Below are 14,095 nucleotides of genomic sequence, written 5' to 3'. Positions count from 1 at the left end.
TTTTAGAGAAGGACTTCCTTATCATGTTTACATCCTTTTTCTGAAGACAGGTTAGGACCTAGGTTCAAATCCTAGGTCCACTACTTACTAGCTATGTGACCTCAAACAAATTAATCTGTGCTTCAGTTGTCAGCACAAGGAGAAGTATGAACTTAACAGGATAGTTCACAGTAAATCAGCTAATATAAGTAAAGCACTTAGAACAATGCTTGCAAGCCTCAATAACGAATCTTTTGCAAATATAACTTTAATCCTTAGGTGGGTTACACATTATAAAAAATTCAAAAGTTGTGTCAATCAGGGCAGAGGACTCCCGATCACACAGGCAGGCACATAACCTGCTAAGTGCTAGTCTGTACAGTCACTGGTTGGTGCGTGCTCCGTCACGTCTCTTTGCGACCCTGTGAACTGTAGCCCACCAGGCTCCTCTCCACGAAATCTTCCAGGCAAGAATACTGGAGTGGGTTGCCATTTCTTACTCCAGGGAATCTTCCCGGCACAGAGCTCAAAACCCAGACCTCTTTCTTGCCTCTCTTGAACTGGAGTGCAAATTTGGAGGGCCTCCAAAATCTGGAGGCAGATTTTTTACCACCGAACCATCTGGGAAGATATCACTTGTGTTAAGCCCAGCCAAGATTTAACACCTAACTAAATTGCAGTTTCAGCCTCTATCAGGAGTAGCATCTTTAACTAATCACTACTGAACTACTCTGCCTGATAAAACCCTTGCCTTCCTATAAGGGAATGTGCCCTTCCAGCGATACAATCCACTTTCTTCTATTAAAAACCTTCCATTTTGCACAACTTCTAGGAGCACCTTTCTATTTACTAGCTGGGGTGCTGCCAGATACATGAGTTGTTTAATAACTCAATTAGATTTTCAAATTACTCAATTGAACTTTGTGTTTTAACAGTGAGTTCTGTTGGAGCAGAATTAAAGAAATGACCGAATCGTTATTTTTTTTTATTGTTTTTCGAACTTTCTGAACAAAAAATTCAAAAAGAAAAAAAAAAGCGGGCGGCGGCGATTCATGCGAGACTGAATTCATCTTCCTGATACACACACTGCTCTCAAGATAGACCTAGAGAAAATTCAGAGGAAAACTCTATGGCCACCACCATGGACCAGACGGGAACCTGAGGCAAAAGGACGGTGATCTGTGAGTAGCAAGCCGAAATTCGACACCAAGGAACTGAAATAGGGCTGTACACCACTTCAAACTCGGCTCGCAGCTAGGAACTCAGCACGCAGGAGCTCCTGGAAAGTGACGGCGGTCGGGCCCACTAACCAAGAAACTCTGCGCCCGTCCGCGTCAGTAAAGTGCTATGAAATAACCTGGGAAACGGCGTGCTAGACAAACATAAAACGGTCGGCGCAGGTAAGACTAGTCCGGGTTCGCGCAAGCAGTCAGCCCCAAAAGCACGGTCAGAGAGAGCGGACGGGTGGGAAGAGCCGCTAAAGTGCAGCCGCGGGCCGGGTCGCCGCCCTGGAACGGAGCCGACGCCCAGGGGAAGCGAAGGGCGGAATAGGCACCGGGGCGGGACTCGCCGGGCCGCCTGGCCAGCCCAGCCCAGCCCCGGAAGGAACAGAGCCGAGGAACCCGGCACTTAGCTCTTCCTACGGCGAGCTAGCGCCGCCGCCGCGGCTGCCGCGGCCGCCGAACTCCCAACCCCGCACCCCTAGGAAACCCACCGCAGCCCGCACCCTGTTAACGGGCGCCGCGGCCCAGAAGCCGGCGCCGCTGACGTCACGCTGACGTCAGACGTGACGCCGCGGCTGGGCGGGAGCGGGGAAACGGCGAAGGAGGGCGTTTCCGGAGCACGCGCCGGGCGGGGACCGCTGACGTCGGGCTCAGGTGCGTGCGCTCCCCTGCCCGCCCGCCCGGAGCGCGACCCAGGTGGCGGCCCGCAGCTCCAGGTGGCGGTCGGCAGCGGTGAGAGGGCGAGCGGCGGCGCGGCAGCAGGCTGTCCGGGCGGCGCGGGGACCGGGGTTAGGGGAGCGGCGGGAGGGCGGCTCGGGTTTTGCACTCACGTGACGGGGGGGAGGTTGGGGTGGGGGCTACGAGCTGGGTGGGCCCAGGCCCCCGAGAGCGAGGCGAGCTGTCCGGCCCCACCCCTGACTGGCCTGCGAGTCGCCGCGAAGGACCTTCCCTGGGGCTGGGGCTGGGGCTGGGGCCGGACCCGCCGCGCCGCTTCCCGGGGCAGCCCGGTCCTCCGCGGGGGCCCGCACGACCGCCGGAGCTGACAGGAGTTGTCTTCTCCGTAGGGCCGCGTCGAGAGGGTGAGAGTTCGCGCTTTCCGAAGGAGCTGCGTCCGTCTCGGCCTCTCGAGGTCCCGCCGCACCCAAGAGGATGGAGAGCCTCCCCCGAGGCCGCAGCAGGGCCCGCGAACCCACGCCGGCCAGCCCTCGTTAGCTGCTCGAAATTTGCGTTTTATCCGCCGCTTAGGCCTTGTTTCCCAAGCCAGTGACTTCGTGGTTCCAAAGAAATGGAAGAAAAGGAGCGATGTGACCGATTCCATCCGGTCGTCCTGCCTTGAGGCCTGGTTGGCATTTGCAGAGAGAAAATACAACAAGAAAATCGTTGGGTTTTTTTGGAGGGGGTGGAAGAAGGAAAACAAGGTCTTTGATTTTACATGGTTTTTTAAAACTTCTGCACTTTGACAGTGGCGGTGAAATACACTAATCCAAAAGTTAATTTTTTGTTGAGAAGAGAGGGATTATTTTTCCTTTTGAGTCCAACCTTTTCTTCTCCCCGTGACAAAGCATAAATCATGGACACCAGAAAGTAAGGTGGACCTCAGGAAATCTCAAAAGACTGAGAAGCTTACATTCCTCCTCAGGAGGGAAGGGTGGGGTGTTTTTAGCCCTCTCTGGAACCTAAAAGGAAAAACATGAGTTGCGTGCCATGGAAAGGAGACAAGGTCAAATCTGAATCATTGGAGCTGCCCCAGGCAGCACCCCCACAAATCTACCATGAGAAACAGCGCAGGGAGCTCTGTGCTCTGCACGCCCTCAATAACGTCTTCCAGGACAGCAATGCCTTCACCCGGGAAACGCTGCAAGAGATTTTCCAGAGGTAGGGAACTCCCCTTCTCGTTCAGGTCTTCATACATATAGTTTTTGCTCTTTCTGAATTTCTGTGCATGGGGCAACTTCTCTGCTGCATAAACCTTCAAACTAACAGGTCTTATTAGCTAGATGCTGTTAGCAGGTGTAAGGGACACAGGAATGGGAAAGAGAATAATCAGGACCATTTACTGAGCACCTCCAGTGGGCTAGGGTCAGTGCTAAGAGCCTCAGTGGTGTTATCTCAAGTGATCCCCTCTACAGTCCATTGGAATGTGTAATTATTTCCATTTTGTGGATAAAGACAGGACTCAGAGGAGTTCAGTAATTTGTCCAAGGTAACATAACAAGAAATGAAGCCAAGCTTAAATCCAGGTTTGTTGCTGTGCTGTTGACCACGGTGATATTAATGCCGCTCAAGTCCTGCCCTCAAGGAGTTTAAGAGTTTAGAAGGGGAACCAGATAGGTACACACTCAATCACCTGTCATCAGAGTTGAAATGTTGTGGGTTCCGTAAGAAAGTTCTTGCACAATACTCAGCTTCTCTGTGAAGCCATGTGCTGGCCTTGGTGCTTTTTATATGGTGTTTTGTTTAGCTCTCTTAGTTGATTTACTGTTTCTTTTTTACTGATAAAGAAAGAGAAGGAAAGGTCAGGTAATGTCCAAACAGCTTTGAAGTAGCAAAGCTATAATTTGAGGCTGACTCTAGGTCCTCTCCCCTTTCTACTTCATTCCAGATGGCCTTTCTTATCTACTTTGCAAAGTGCTACCAGACAGGTTGATAGAAGTTCAGCTTTTTTCTCTCAGCTTTGATGTTTTAAAACTTTTCTCTCAAAGAGTTTGAGAAATGGTTTGGCAGTGTCTGGATAAGCAGCATGTCTGCAGTCCATAGCAACTTTGGCAGTGAGCCTGTCTCACTACTCTAGCTACTAAAGAGTTATCCTGCTCAGTTCTCAAGTGCGAAGAAAGCTCAGGAATTCTTCAAGCAGTGCATATTGGCAGTTACAGAAGATCCTTCTCTGACTCCATTCAGAGATGAAATTATGGCCCCAGGAGGGCCTGAATTACAGCTGAGAGCAACCTATCTGGGGTGATTTTTGAAGCATAGGTATGGACCATTTACCCTAAAAGAACCATAGGCCCTCTTTTAAAAGAATGTTAATCTTGGTGTGCTGACAAAGTTATAATGAGGGTAATTATTTTCCAAGGTCAATAATAACCATAGTAATGCCTTAGCAGGGCAAATGTGTCCTTTGCATCATAGCCATTACCTGGCAAGTAGAATGAACTCTTCAGGCAACAGGGCCCTGGGAGATGAGATAATTTGTCTCAGATTGCTGGAGGCCAGTCCTTTAGACTGCTCCCATTTGGCCAGCCATTAATACATCTTCTACTCCTGATTGAATATTTGCAAATTATTTCCTAATCGAAGACTAGGGAGAAGGAAAAGACCCCGAGTGCTTGAATGTGCTTAATACTTTGAACTCTGACAAGCTTACAACCTTATTAGGAGTGATCCTAGGAAACCAGAATTCACCTTAAGCAATTTACCCAGTTTCACTCAACTAGCAAAAGTCAAGTACAAGATTCTGTGTGTCCATTTAGAAGTTTTTCACAGATAAATTTGGCCCGGGTCAACATGATGATAACCACTAACACAGATGAGCGCTCACTCTGTACGAGCACTGTTCTGACTGCTTTCCTTGTGTTAACTTGCTCCTGACACCCATTTTACAAGGTAGATCCTGTTACTTCTGATTTTTCCAGATGGGAACATAGACCTATTAATCGCAGGATTTGGACCCAGGCTTTGTGAATGGAGGACCTGCTTTCCTAACTACTCTGCTCCTTCCTGAATATTGGGAAGGGATGTCAGAGCAATTATATCGTCAGTAGCCGCTCACCCTTCTAGGAAGTTGGGCCTGGGTCTGAAGATGTGGACTGTGATTATAAGCTGTTTGTGGATAATAGCAGGACTCTTTCAGCTGTGTTTTCCCCGATTGAAAGAATGCTAAATATTTGCTAAACTCACATAGAACCAAAGTTCTGTTCTGGCTTTTGAAGCTTTAGCAAGTTGTACTGCATTCTCCAGTTACCTGTCAGCATGATGTAAATGTCCATGTAAATACGAGAATATTTGTACCTTACCACTCCAGAGGTGGCATTCTGTACAGAGTATTTAACATGGGAAGATTCTGTGTGGATACACAGAAACAAAGAAGTGTGAAAGGAATCAGAGCGGGGGAAAAAAAGGGAGAAGAGGTGAGGGAGAGAGGATGGAATTTTTTAAGCAAACATTTACTAGCTGCCTGCAGTGTGCCAGGCACCACTCGGCACTGTAAAGAAAGCAAGCTGAACAAAACTTAGCCACAGAGAAGTAATACAGCTCAGAACTGTACATTGACCCAGCTTGAGAATAGATTTAAGTGAATTAGAACTTTGGAATTTAGAGCAGTTTAAAGGGAAAAAGATAATCTGTTTGGATCTTAACAGAAAAGAGTAATGTTGACAGTAATGTTAACTAGATAATTTAAAATTCCCAGATCCAAAGTTCTGTGCTGTTTTGAAGATGTTGATAAATGGTAGCAATGGGGAAAAGTTTTTGATTAATGCCATTTGTTGAGAGGAAGTTCATCCCTGTAGTTGAATTCTAGCCAGGTAGAAGAAATACAAAAGCAGGGTGGAGTTTCAGTGCAGTTGTGGGTATGAGATGACTCATGGTAGAAATGGAAATGAATAGGGATTTGGAAAGGACTAAGCTAATGACAGCAACACAGGAACAGGGAAGAGACAGTCAGGTGTGACAGGCTCAGTCAGGATTTGAAGATAGTGGTCACGATTGTAGTAATAGCAGAGAGGTTGTTGGAAAGGATGAACAACTGAAATTGGAGAAAAGATCAAACTATAAGGGATTATAGATACTGGTGAACATCCTGTACCACAGAGAAGCCCTTCTACGCACCCCCCTCCCCCCATTAAAAAGTCCCTGAGCACACATTTAAAGGAAGGAGCCACATTTAAAGGTATGGTGGTTGTAAACTGAGAAAACGTGTTGTTGAGTGTTAACCTCTAGAGATTTAAATTTTCTTATCCAAGGGCCAGGCAGACTCCTCCTGCTCATCGCCACCACCTACAGAATCCTTTGGTGTGCCTGGCCCTGTAATCTGTGCTTTATGTATTTAAAAATTTTAAAACACGTTAGGAGGTCCCAGGCCATATTTTCTAAGGTCACACCTCTTCAGAACTGATAAAAAGGAAAAAATTGAGAGAAAATGAATCTTGATGAAATGTTTCCACATCTCCTTTTCATTGAAACCTGAAACATCACCTTAGACAAACACAGAACCCATCTTTTCACTTGTGGATGACTTCACATCTCATGGCTCTTACGTCTGCCTTGGTGACAAAAATGAGAGGCTAGTGTATAGTTCAGAATCTCTATGGAAATTATTAAGACAGTCTTTAACAGGAGTTTGCTGCGGAATCTCAAGAAAACATTCCACTGAGACAGAGTAGAATTCCCATGGGATTCAGCGGGAGCAGGTATTGCGGTATCCAGGAGACCGTTGAGTGTAACTTTAGGTTTAGAGGTGGATTCCTAGCTCTGCTACTTACTAGCTGTACATGACTGTATAAGCCACCCTGACCTCTGTACCTCAGCTTCCTTGTTTACACTGTGGGGCTAATCTCAAGATTGTTGGAAGGATTACGTGATAAATCTCTTAAAAGTAGCTAACACAGTGGGCACCTGATTATTGTTAAAGTAGAAACAAGTACTGGTTTAATGGGCACAATGGATAAATCCCATTTCTTCAAAATATTTTTTATCTTTTTTTTTTTTTTGGCTGCACCCAGCCTGCAGCAGCTTAGTTTCCCAACCAGGGATTGAACCCATGCTCCTGAACAGGAAGCACAGAGTCTGAACCACTGGGCCACCAGGGAAGTCCCTGGATTCCACTTACTCAAATGACCTCTCCTCTAGGATTGAGACGGAAACCATTCTTGGCCTTCCCTATATTGATTGGTTTGGCAAACACATGGTTATTCAGTTGCTAGTGCCCAGCTATGAGAGATACAGTCACCCCTTCACTTTGGGCATTTATTTAGCCACTCCTTCATCGGCTATTTCACTGGGCAAGTGTGAAATTACTGAATTCTTCAGTGGTCCTATAAGATAGGAATAGTTCCCATTTTACAGGTAAGCTAACAGGTGTGGAGATTAAATCGCAAAATTGATACTGATGCTGCTTGGATGTGAACTCAAATACGTGTGGTCCTTAGATCGCTCTCTTTTTTCCTACTACGTTGGAGTCAAGAAGGGTTTCATGGAAAAGGTTGGGTATTAGGTGGAACTTGAAAAAGCTTTAGGATTTAGCTCGGAACAAGGACGAGGCTAAAGAAGAGAGGCCACATGGCCATGGTACCTGAAGTACACTAAGCCCCATGAAAGGGAAAAGCACATCAAGTGGGGCTGCGAGGGTTAGAGCTGGCCAACGAGGCAACTGGCTCCATCGGCAGCTCTTACGTAAGTAATTGAAATGACACTTTGGTGAATGTGGCAGGAACATACAGGCTGAGTAGGTGGAAGGAGTGTTTAGAAGCACGGAGGTCAATTTAGGAACCTGTTTCAAAATATCCAGGTGTGAGATGAGGGGCCTCCAGTTAGGGGGAGAGAGTAGGAATAGACAGGCAAGGGTTTGAATCTGAGATAGAAGATGTAGGACAAGGGGAAGACGCCTTTGGAAACTCTAGTCCTCGAAGATGCACTTCAAAAAACTGCAGTCAAGGATGTTTGGGAACTGAAACGTTTTACTACCCACCCTCCCCAAACCCCACCCCCAACCCCTGTCTCCTCGAGACTCAAGGTAAATATTAGCATTTTAGGGGCTTCAAGGAATCCTGCAGGAAACCTGTTTCCTTGATTCATTCAGCTACTGTATTGAGCACCTTCTGTGGTCCTTTGGGAACACACTGAGGGGACAGCACAGCACTCAGGTTCAAGCCTGGTTGGGAGTTAGGTGGTAAAAGAGGTGGAAGACTTGGCAGTTTCTCTACTGGGACCTTCATGCATCTACTGGCTGGAGACTTCACTGAAGGTCGAGACACTATTGAAAAGTTGGTGAAGGAAAGCAATTCGATATATCTTGAGATAGGCTTTCTCCCATAGGCTTTCTCATTTGATCTAAGTGCCCAAGAATGCACTGAGAGCCTTTATCCCAGAGCCTTTATCCTATCAAACTACATTTTAGACCCAAGCCAAGGGACTTGGCTGGCCTTTCCTCTTATTAGCCCACAGGCAAATCAGAAAACATGTCCAGTAGTAACCTGGGCTGTAATTAAATTGGAGCAGGTGGATGTAAGAGGAAATGACTGGGAGAAAGTTAAGGTTGGCCAGTCAGAAAAGGTCTCTAGGGCAGTAACACTTGAGACCCACATGATGAGGAGCAGGCCGAGTGGAGATGTAGGGGAAGAGCATTCCAGACATTGGAGACAGTGAGTGCAGAGGCCTGAAAGAGAGAAAGAGCTTGTGTGTCCAGGTAGTAGACAGAAGGTCTTTGTGCTGCGAGGTAGTGATGAGGTCAGCAGAATCCTAAGGGTCTTACAGACCTGCCAATGTCATTTAGATCTATTTAAGTGCTTTGGGAGCCTTGAAGGCTTTAAGCAGTGGCAAGAGTATGTTGGAAAAATACCAGTATGGTTGCTGTGTGTAGAGTCTAAGATCTCTTAAGTTTTTAGAGTTGACTGCAAGATCTGATTCTCTTCTGGAGATGGCAGTTAGCAGCCTCCTAGATAGCCGCTCTCCACCTGTATTCCTGAGGAACTCACGACGCTTCCTTGGGGTGAGAGGTGTGCTGCCCCTGCCTTTCCGCAGGTCCTGGCCTGTGCGGCCTGCGAAAGCAAATTAATAGGATTGGAAATGCCTCCAGAACTGACCTTATCTGAAGATGGAGGAGTGGCTAAAGAGGCCTGACCCAAAGATGGCTTAAAGCCAGCGGGCGAACCAGACTGCAGTTGAGTTTTGCTTGTCTGGTGGCAAAAATATTTTTTCAGTTGGCGTATTTTCTTTCAAATTCCAGTATTTCACACACATGTATATTTGGAATACCTTTAGGTGGTTCATGCATTTCAGGTTAATACTGTTTTTAATTGCTTTCCCTGGGGCCCCAGTTGATACATTGATGTTACCTGTGTGTAGGCCTTTATTTAATAATTAATAATTACCAAGTATGCAGGCCTTAAATAGAAAGCATTTAAATTGTAAAAAATAAAACTAATGACAGATACTACCCATGCAAATCAAAATATCAAATACTATTTTCTAATGTTAAAAAAAAAAAGGCTGTATCAAAGCAGGAAGATCAGCAAAGAAAATTTCAGAAAAGGGAAATCTGGGGATTTCATAAATGAGAGATTTCTTTCTTTATATCCATTGAATTCACTATAGACGCACTTTCTAAATGGCAGGCAGATAGGCGCCACCACTGCTGAATTACCGTTTTGCATCAAAAGATAAATCCCTAGGACAGCAGGAGCTCAGACTACAAAATACTTTAGTAAAAAACTGGTTACGTTAACTTGAGTGGACGGCAACGGGCTTCCAGGGGCAGTGGTGTAAAGTGTCTTCTGTCCCTGCCAGTGTGGGGCCAGGAGGGCTTGGGCTGGCCAGCCAATCTCAGCTTCCCTCCTGTCGCATTTGCAGGTTGTCGCCAAACACCATGGTGACCCCCCACAAGAAGAGCATGCTGGGAAATGGGAACTACGATGTGAACGTCATTATGGCAGCACTTCAGACCAAAGGCTATGAAGCTGTTTGGTGGGACAAGCGCAGGTAATCGAACCAGGCTTGACTTGAAGGGATCTGACGCTCAGCTGGAAAGGAAGCTGGGGTGGGGTTACAGCCGGGGAATCCTGGGGAGTTGGCTGACACTGTGGAGCCTGACTCCGTTTGTGTTCTGCAGGGATGTTGGCGCCATTGCTCTCACAAACGTTATGGGCTTCATCATGAACCTGCCGTCCAGCCTGTGCTGGGGTCCCCTGAAGCTGCCACTCAAAAGGCAGCACTGGATCTGTGTTCGAGAGGTGGGAGGTGCCTACTACAACCTGGACTCCAAACTGAAGATGCCCGAATGGATTGGAGGCAAGAGCGAGCTCAGGTACCTGTGTGGCTGGTGTAGTGGCAGGTTGAACTTACCTTTGGGTATTTGACAAGGCAAGTGAAATTCCTAGCTCTGTGGATCCTCTCCCTGTTGTTACTTAGAATCATAGGGTCTTAGATTTAAAAGACCTGAATCTTCCATGGCCCCAGAGGATGTTAAGTCCCCTGGTAGAGAAGTGCCATTACCTTGGATGCTGGCTTTCTGGTTTGGTGGGACTGCCCTTGTAACATTCTCCAACTTAGACAATTGTGACAGTATAGCTGCCAGTTCGGAGAAGGGAAGACAGACATTTGGGCCACAGAGGGCTAAATTTTCTTAGGACCAAAGAAGAAACCTTTTCTTTCTTTTTTTTTTTTTTTTTTTTACAATTAGAAGTTCTTTAGAATACTTGGGGCTCTCTTCCTCACAGAACTGGCTACTGTTGGCAGTAACATATGAGGATGAGCAAAAGTTCAGATTGGAAATTTAACTGGAAAGATTGAGAGGTAACCAAACGTGGAGTGCCCCAAGAACAAGACGACTAGATTGTGTTCAGGACTGCCAAGGGTATAAATAACAAGGTTACTGCCTGGCAGTGAACATGTGGCCCCAAGACTGGCATCTGCAGTTTTGCTAGCATTTCATTTTCTCTCATCTACCCTTTTTTTCCTGTAGGAAGTTTCTAAAACATCATTTGCGAGGAAAGAACTGTGAACTCCTGCTGGTGGTACCAGAAGAGGTGGAGGCCCATCAGAGCTGGAGGGCTGACGTGTGATGCAGTCCTACCCAGCCTCCGGCACCTCAGCCCCCTGGAATCCTCCGTGATGTGCTGCGGCCTCTGCCGTGGGTCCGCCCTTGCCACTTCCCCAAACATCTCATCGGGTTTTTTCCCTCTGATTTGACAGTGCAATAGGACAGACACGTGGACTGTTAGAAGAACCAACCAGCGTTACTCGCTCCTGGAAAAGGAAGGCAGGAGCTCTGTGTGCTTAGGGCGAGCTGTGGAGACCTTGGTTTTATTTTAAAGAGAAGGAAGGTGGGTCTCAGCTGCCTCTCCCGGCTTCTGTGAGGGCTTGGCAGAGGCTCTGCTGGAGTTCACTGCTGCTCTGACCCCCGCGGGACGCTGCCTCCCCATCCCCTTCCCTGGCAGCTGGTGAATCTGAACACAGTCCAGACAAAGCCCATGGGACTGGCTTGAAGGCCTCAGAGCAGGAAGGCCTCTCAGGAAACCATCTCCAGAGCTGCAGCAGCCGCACAGCAGGCTGAGTCCAGCCCTCAATGCCACCCTGACCCCATTTTTAGGAGTGGTTTATGGTCGTCCTTGAAGTTTGATAATGAAAAGTTCTCTAATATTTCATGCCAGGTGGTTGAATCCTGCAATATTCTAACATGACAGGGTGAGCTAGATACCTAAGAGGATGTGGCCAGAGCCAGGCTGGGGACAGGCACGGACAGCCTGTCTGCCTCACTCCAGCTTTGTCCCCGCCACTTCACTGCACTGGTTTAGAAGGTTTGGGGACACAAGACAGGCCAAAGGGCAGTTTTCCCAGCTGACCCACCCCGGCAAAATCAGAAAAAAATAAGACTGCCTTTACCATCAAATTCTACTAGTTTGAGACAGTGTTGGGCAAGGGAAGTATTGTGAAGCTAAGCCCTCAGAGATTTGGAGCAGCTCAAATTAGTAGAAGTCTTAGGCTTGGAGTCACTCTGGTGACCAGAAGCAGGGCCCTCACGTTGGGTAGATATGTGCATTCTGCTTAGGACCTGGGTTTGTCATCTCTCTGGAGTTTCCTTTACAGATCAACTGAGAATTGACCCCCCCTACCTCTTTAAAGAGCTGTAGGCCACTTTTCTCCTGGTAACTTTGGAAAACAGGAGAAGTGTTAGACTACACCGCCTGTCACCAAAGGGGCCGTGGTGGTCTCAAGGCAGGGGGGCAGGCAGGGGTGGCCTGTTCAGCCCTTCACAGATCAGTGGTCTTGGCAGGTCTGAGAGCTGCCCCACTGGCCAGACTCCTCTCCAGCAGCAGAGCCAGCCTGGGGCTTGCATGTCCAGCCTGAGCAAGCTTAACGGGATGAAGCTGAGGCTTTCTCCCCACTGTGACTGGAGTGCATGTTTACACCAGCACCTTTTCTGCACATGTATCTTCAATCCCACAAGGCCATTTTTTTAACGCTGAGTAACAGAGGCCACCAAGCAACTACTGCGTTTCACCCTCTCAGCAAGTGGCCGCAGTCTCTTCTGCACCATTTTCTACACCAGACCTGCTTGGCACCACAGGGAGCTCATCACCCCTGCACAATGACATTCCAACCACCACCAGCCAGAAGTTACAGCCAACCTTGCTGACTGTCACAAGCAGGACCTTGGGTCCATTGGCACGGTCAGTGATGTAAGCCATCTCCTGGGAGGAGGAGGAAACTCCTCACCACCAGTCTGCTTGGGCCTGTGCAGACAGCACTTCAAAGGAGTCCTCATGCACTTGGGAGTCCATAAGCCAATGGGATATGCAAAGACGCTTAACCATTTCAGGGCTGGTTCCTCTGTTCATATCCAATTCTGGTGCTTAGGAACAGGGACCTATGCTGATGCCCAAGGGCAGAAAGCCCCACTTCCTTTAAGGAAGTGGGCAGGCCTGACCCTGATGTCCAGTAAGGGGCAACCCTAGGCTTTTTGTTTTTTCTTGCTTTTATTCCTTTTTGTTGGCCTTGTGCTGGGTTTGTTTACAAAAGATGTATTTTGTTTAACCAAATATTAAAAATGGAAAACTCCATAAATTTCACGTCTGAATTCTGTAACTATGTACATTTTAAAAAGTGAACTTTAGCTTTAAAAGGCATTCACAACTGCTCTAAGTCCTCTTTTAGAGACATACTTTGCTTTGGTCAAACCTCTCACTTCAAAAATCCAGACAAAAGATTCACCAAGTACGACTTGATTCAAAAGAAGTCTAAGACATTTCTCAATTTAACTTAAAAAACTAGGCTCCACAATATGAAGAACCCTAACCTTCATCTAAGTACAAGTTTTCTTTATTGACAAGTAATATATTTTTCCCTGATTAACAAGTAGCATTTCAAGAGGGCCTGGAGGCCCCAGCATCAAGTACATTGCAGGATTCTAAGTAGGACTGTCTAGATTTGAATTCAGATCAGGCATTTTCTGTTCAGCCCGGAGCAGATCATTTTAACCTTTCTGGGACTGTTTTCTTCTGTAAAATGAGAATACTACCACCTCCTAAATTGTATAATAAGGTTCCAGCAACCCACATGAAAGGCTTAGTATTGTTACTAGCACAATGCCAATAAAAATGTATGTTAAGTGGAAAATACAGAGTGCAAAGAGCTACAGCTGGATTCACTATTAAGAGCTCATCAGCAATTACGGTTGATCCTCAAACAGCACAGGTTTGAACTATGCGGGTCCACTCTATACATGAAATTTTTTCAGTGAATACTACAGTACCACAATCTGTGGTTGAACTGCAGACCCACACAGGGCCGTTGAAAAAAGAACTGCAGAGACTTGGTTGCATGGAGGGTTAGTCCCCCCAACCCTTTATTTTTCAAGGGTTAATTGTATTTTTTAAAAAAGAACAAACCCAAGATGTACTTGCTACCTTCCTATTCCCAGACTAGAAATCAATACTGTCATTCTTTACAAGTCCTTTATAATTTTTTCTTTTTTTGGATTTGCTGCATGGCCATGTGGAATCTTAGTTTCCTGACCAGGGATCAAACCTGTACCCCCTGCAGTGGAAGTGCAAAGTCCTAACTACTGAACCACTAGAGAATTCTCCAGGTGGCTCAGTGGTAAAGAATCTGCCTGTCAATGCAGTTACAATCTCTGGGTCAAGAAGATCCTGGCAACCCACTCCAGTACCCTTGCCTGG

At 47.0% G+C, this 14,095-nt stretch overlaps 1 protein-coding gene across 4 annotated transcripts; it reads left to right on the top strand.

Moving 5' to 3' along the window:
- Nucleotides 1–1,793: 1,793 nt before the first annotated feature.
- On the top strand, nt 1,794–12,980 carry JOSD1 (Josephin domain containing 1). 4 transcript variants are annotated; one of them, XM_005207319.4, is made up of 5 exons: nt 1,794–1,856; nt 2,267–3,077; nt 9,768–9,896; nt 10,027–10,221; nt 10,879–12,980. In XM_005207319.4, exons 2-5 carry the CDS (start codon nt 2,893–2,895, stop codon nt 10,976–10,978), a joined length of 609 nt encoding a protein of 202 aa, XP_005207376.1. In that variant the 5' UTR covers nt 1,794–1,856; nt 2,267–2,892; the 3' UTR covers nt 10,979–12,980. The 4 variants fall into 4 exon arrangements, with proteins under 4 accessions (XP_005207376.1, XP_005207377.1, XP_059742274.1 ...); XM_005207320.5 differs by having other exon boundaries at nt 1,794–1,934; XM_059886291.1 differs by having other exon boundaries at nt 1,794–1,990.
- Nucleotides 12,981–14,095: the final 1,115 nt, after the last annotated feature.

Source organism: Bos taurus, chromosome 5, assembly GCF_002263795.3.
Source record: "Bos taurus isolate L1 Dominette 01449 registration number 42190680 breed Hereford chromosome 5, ARS-UCD2.0, whole genome shotgun sequence".
Taxonomy (NCBI): domain Eukaryota; kingdom Metazoa; phylum Chordata; class Mammalia; order Artiodactyla; family Bovidae; genus Bos; species Bos taurus.
The sequence above is the reverse complement of the archived record's forward strand: the minus strand, read 5'-3'. Positions and strand labels throughout refer to the sequence as shown.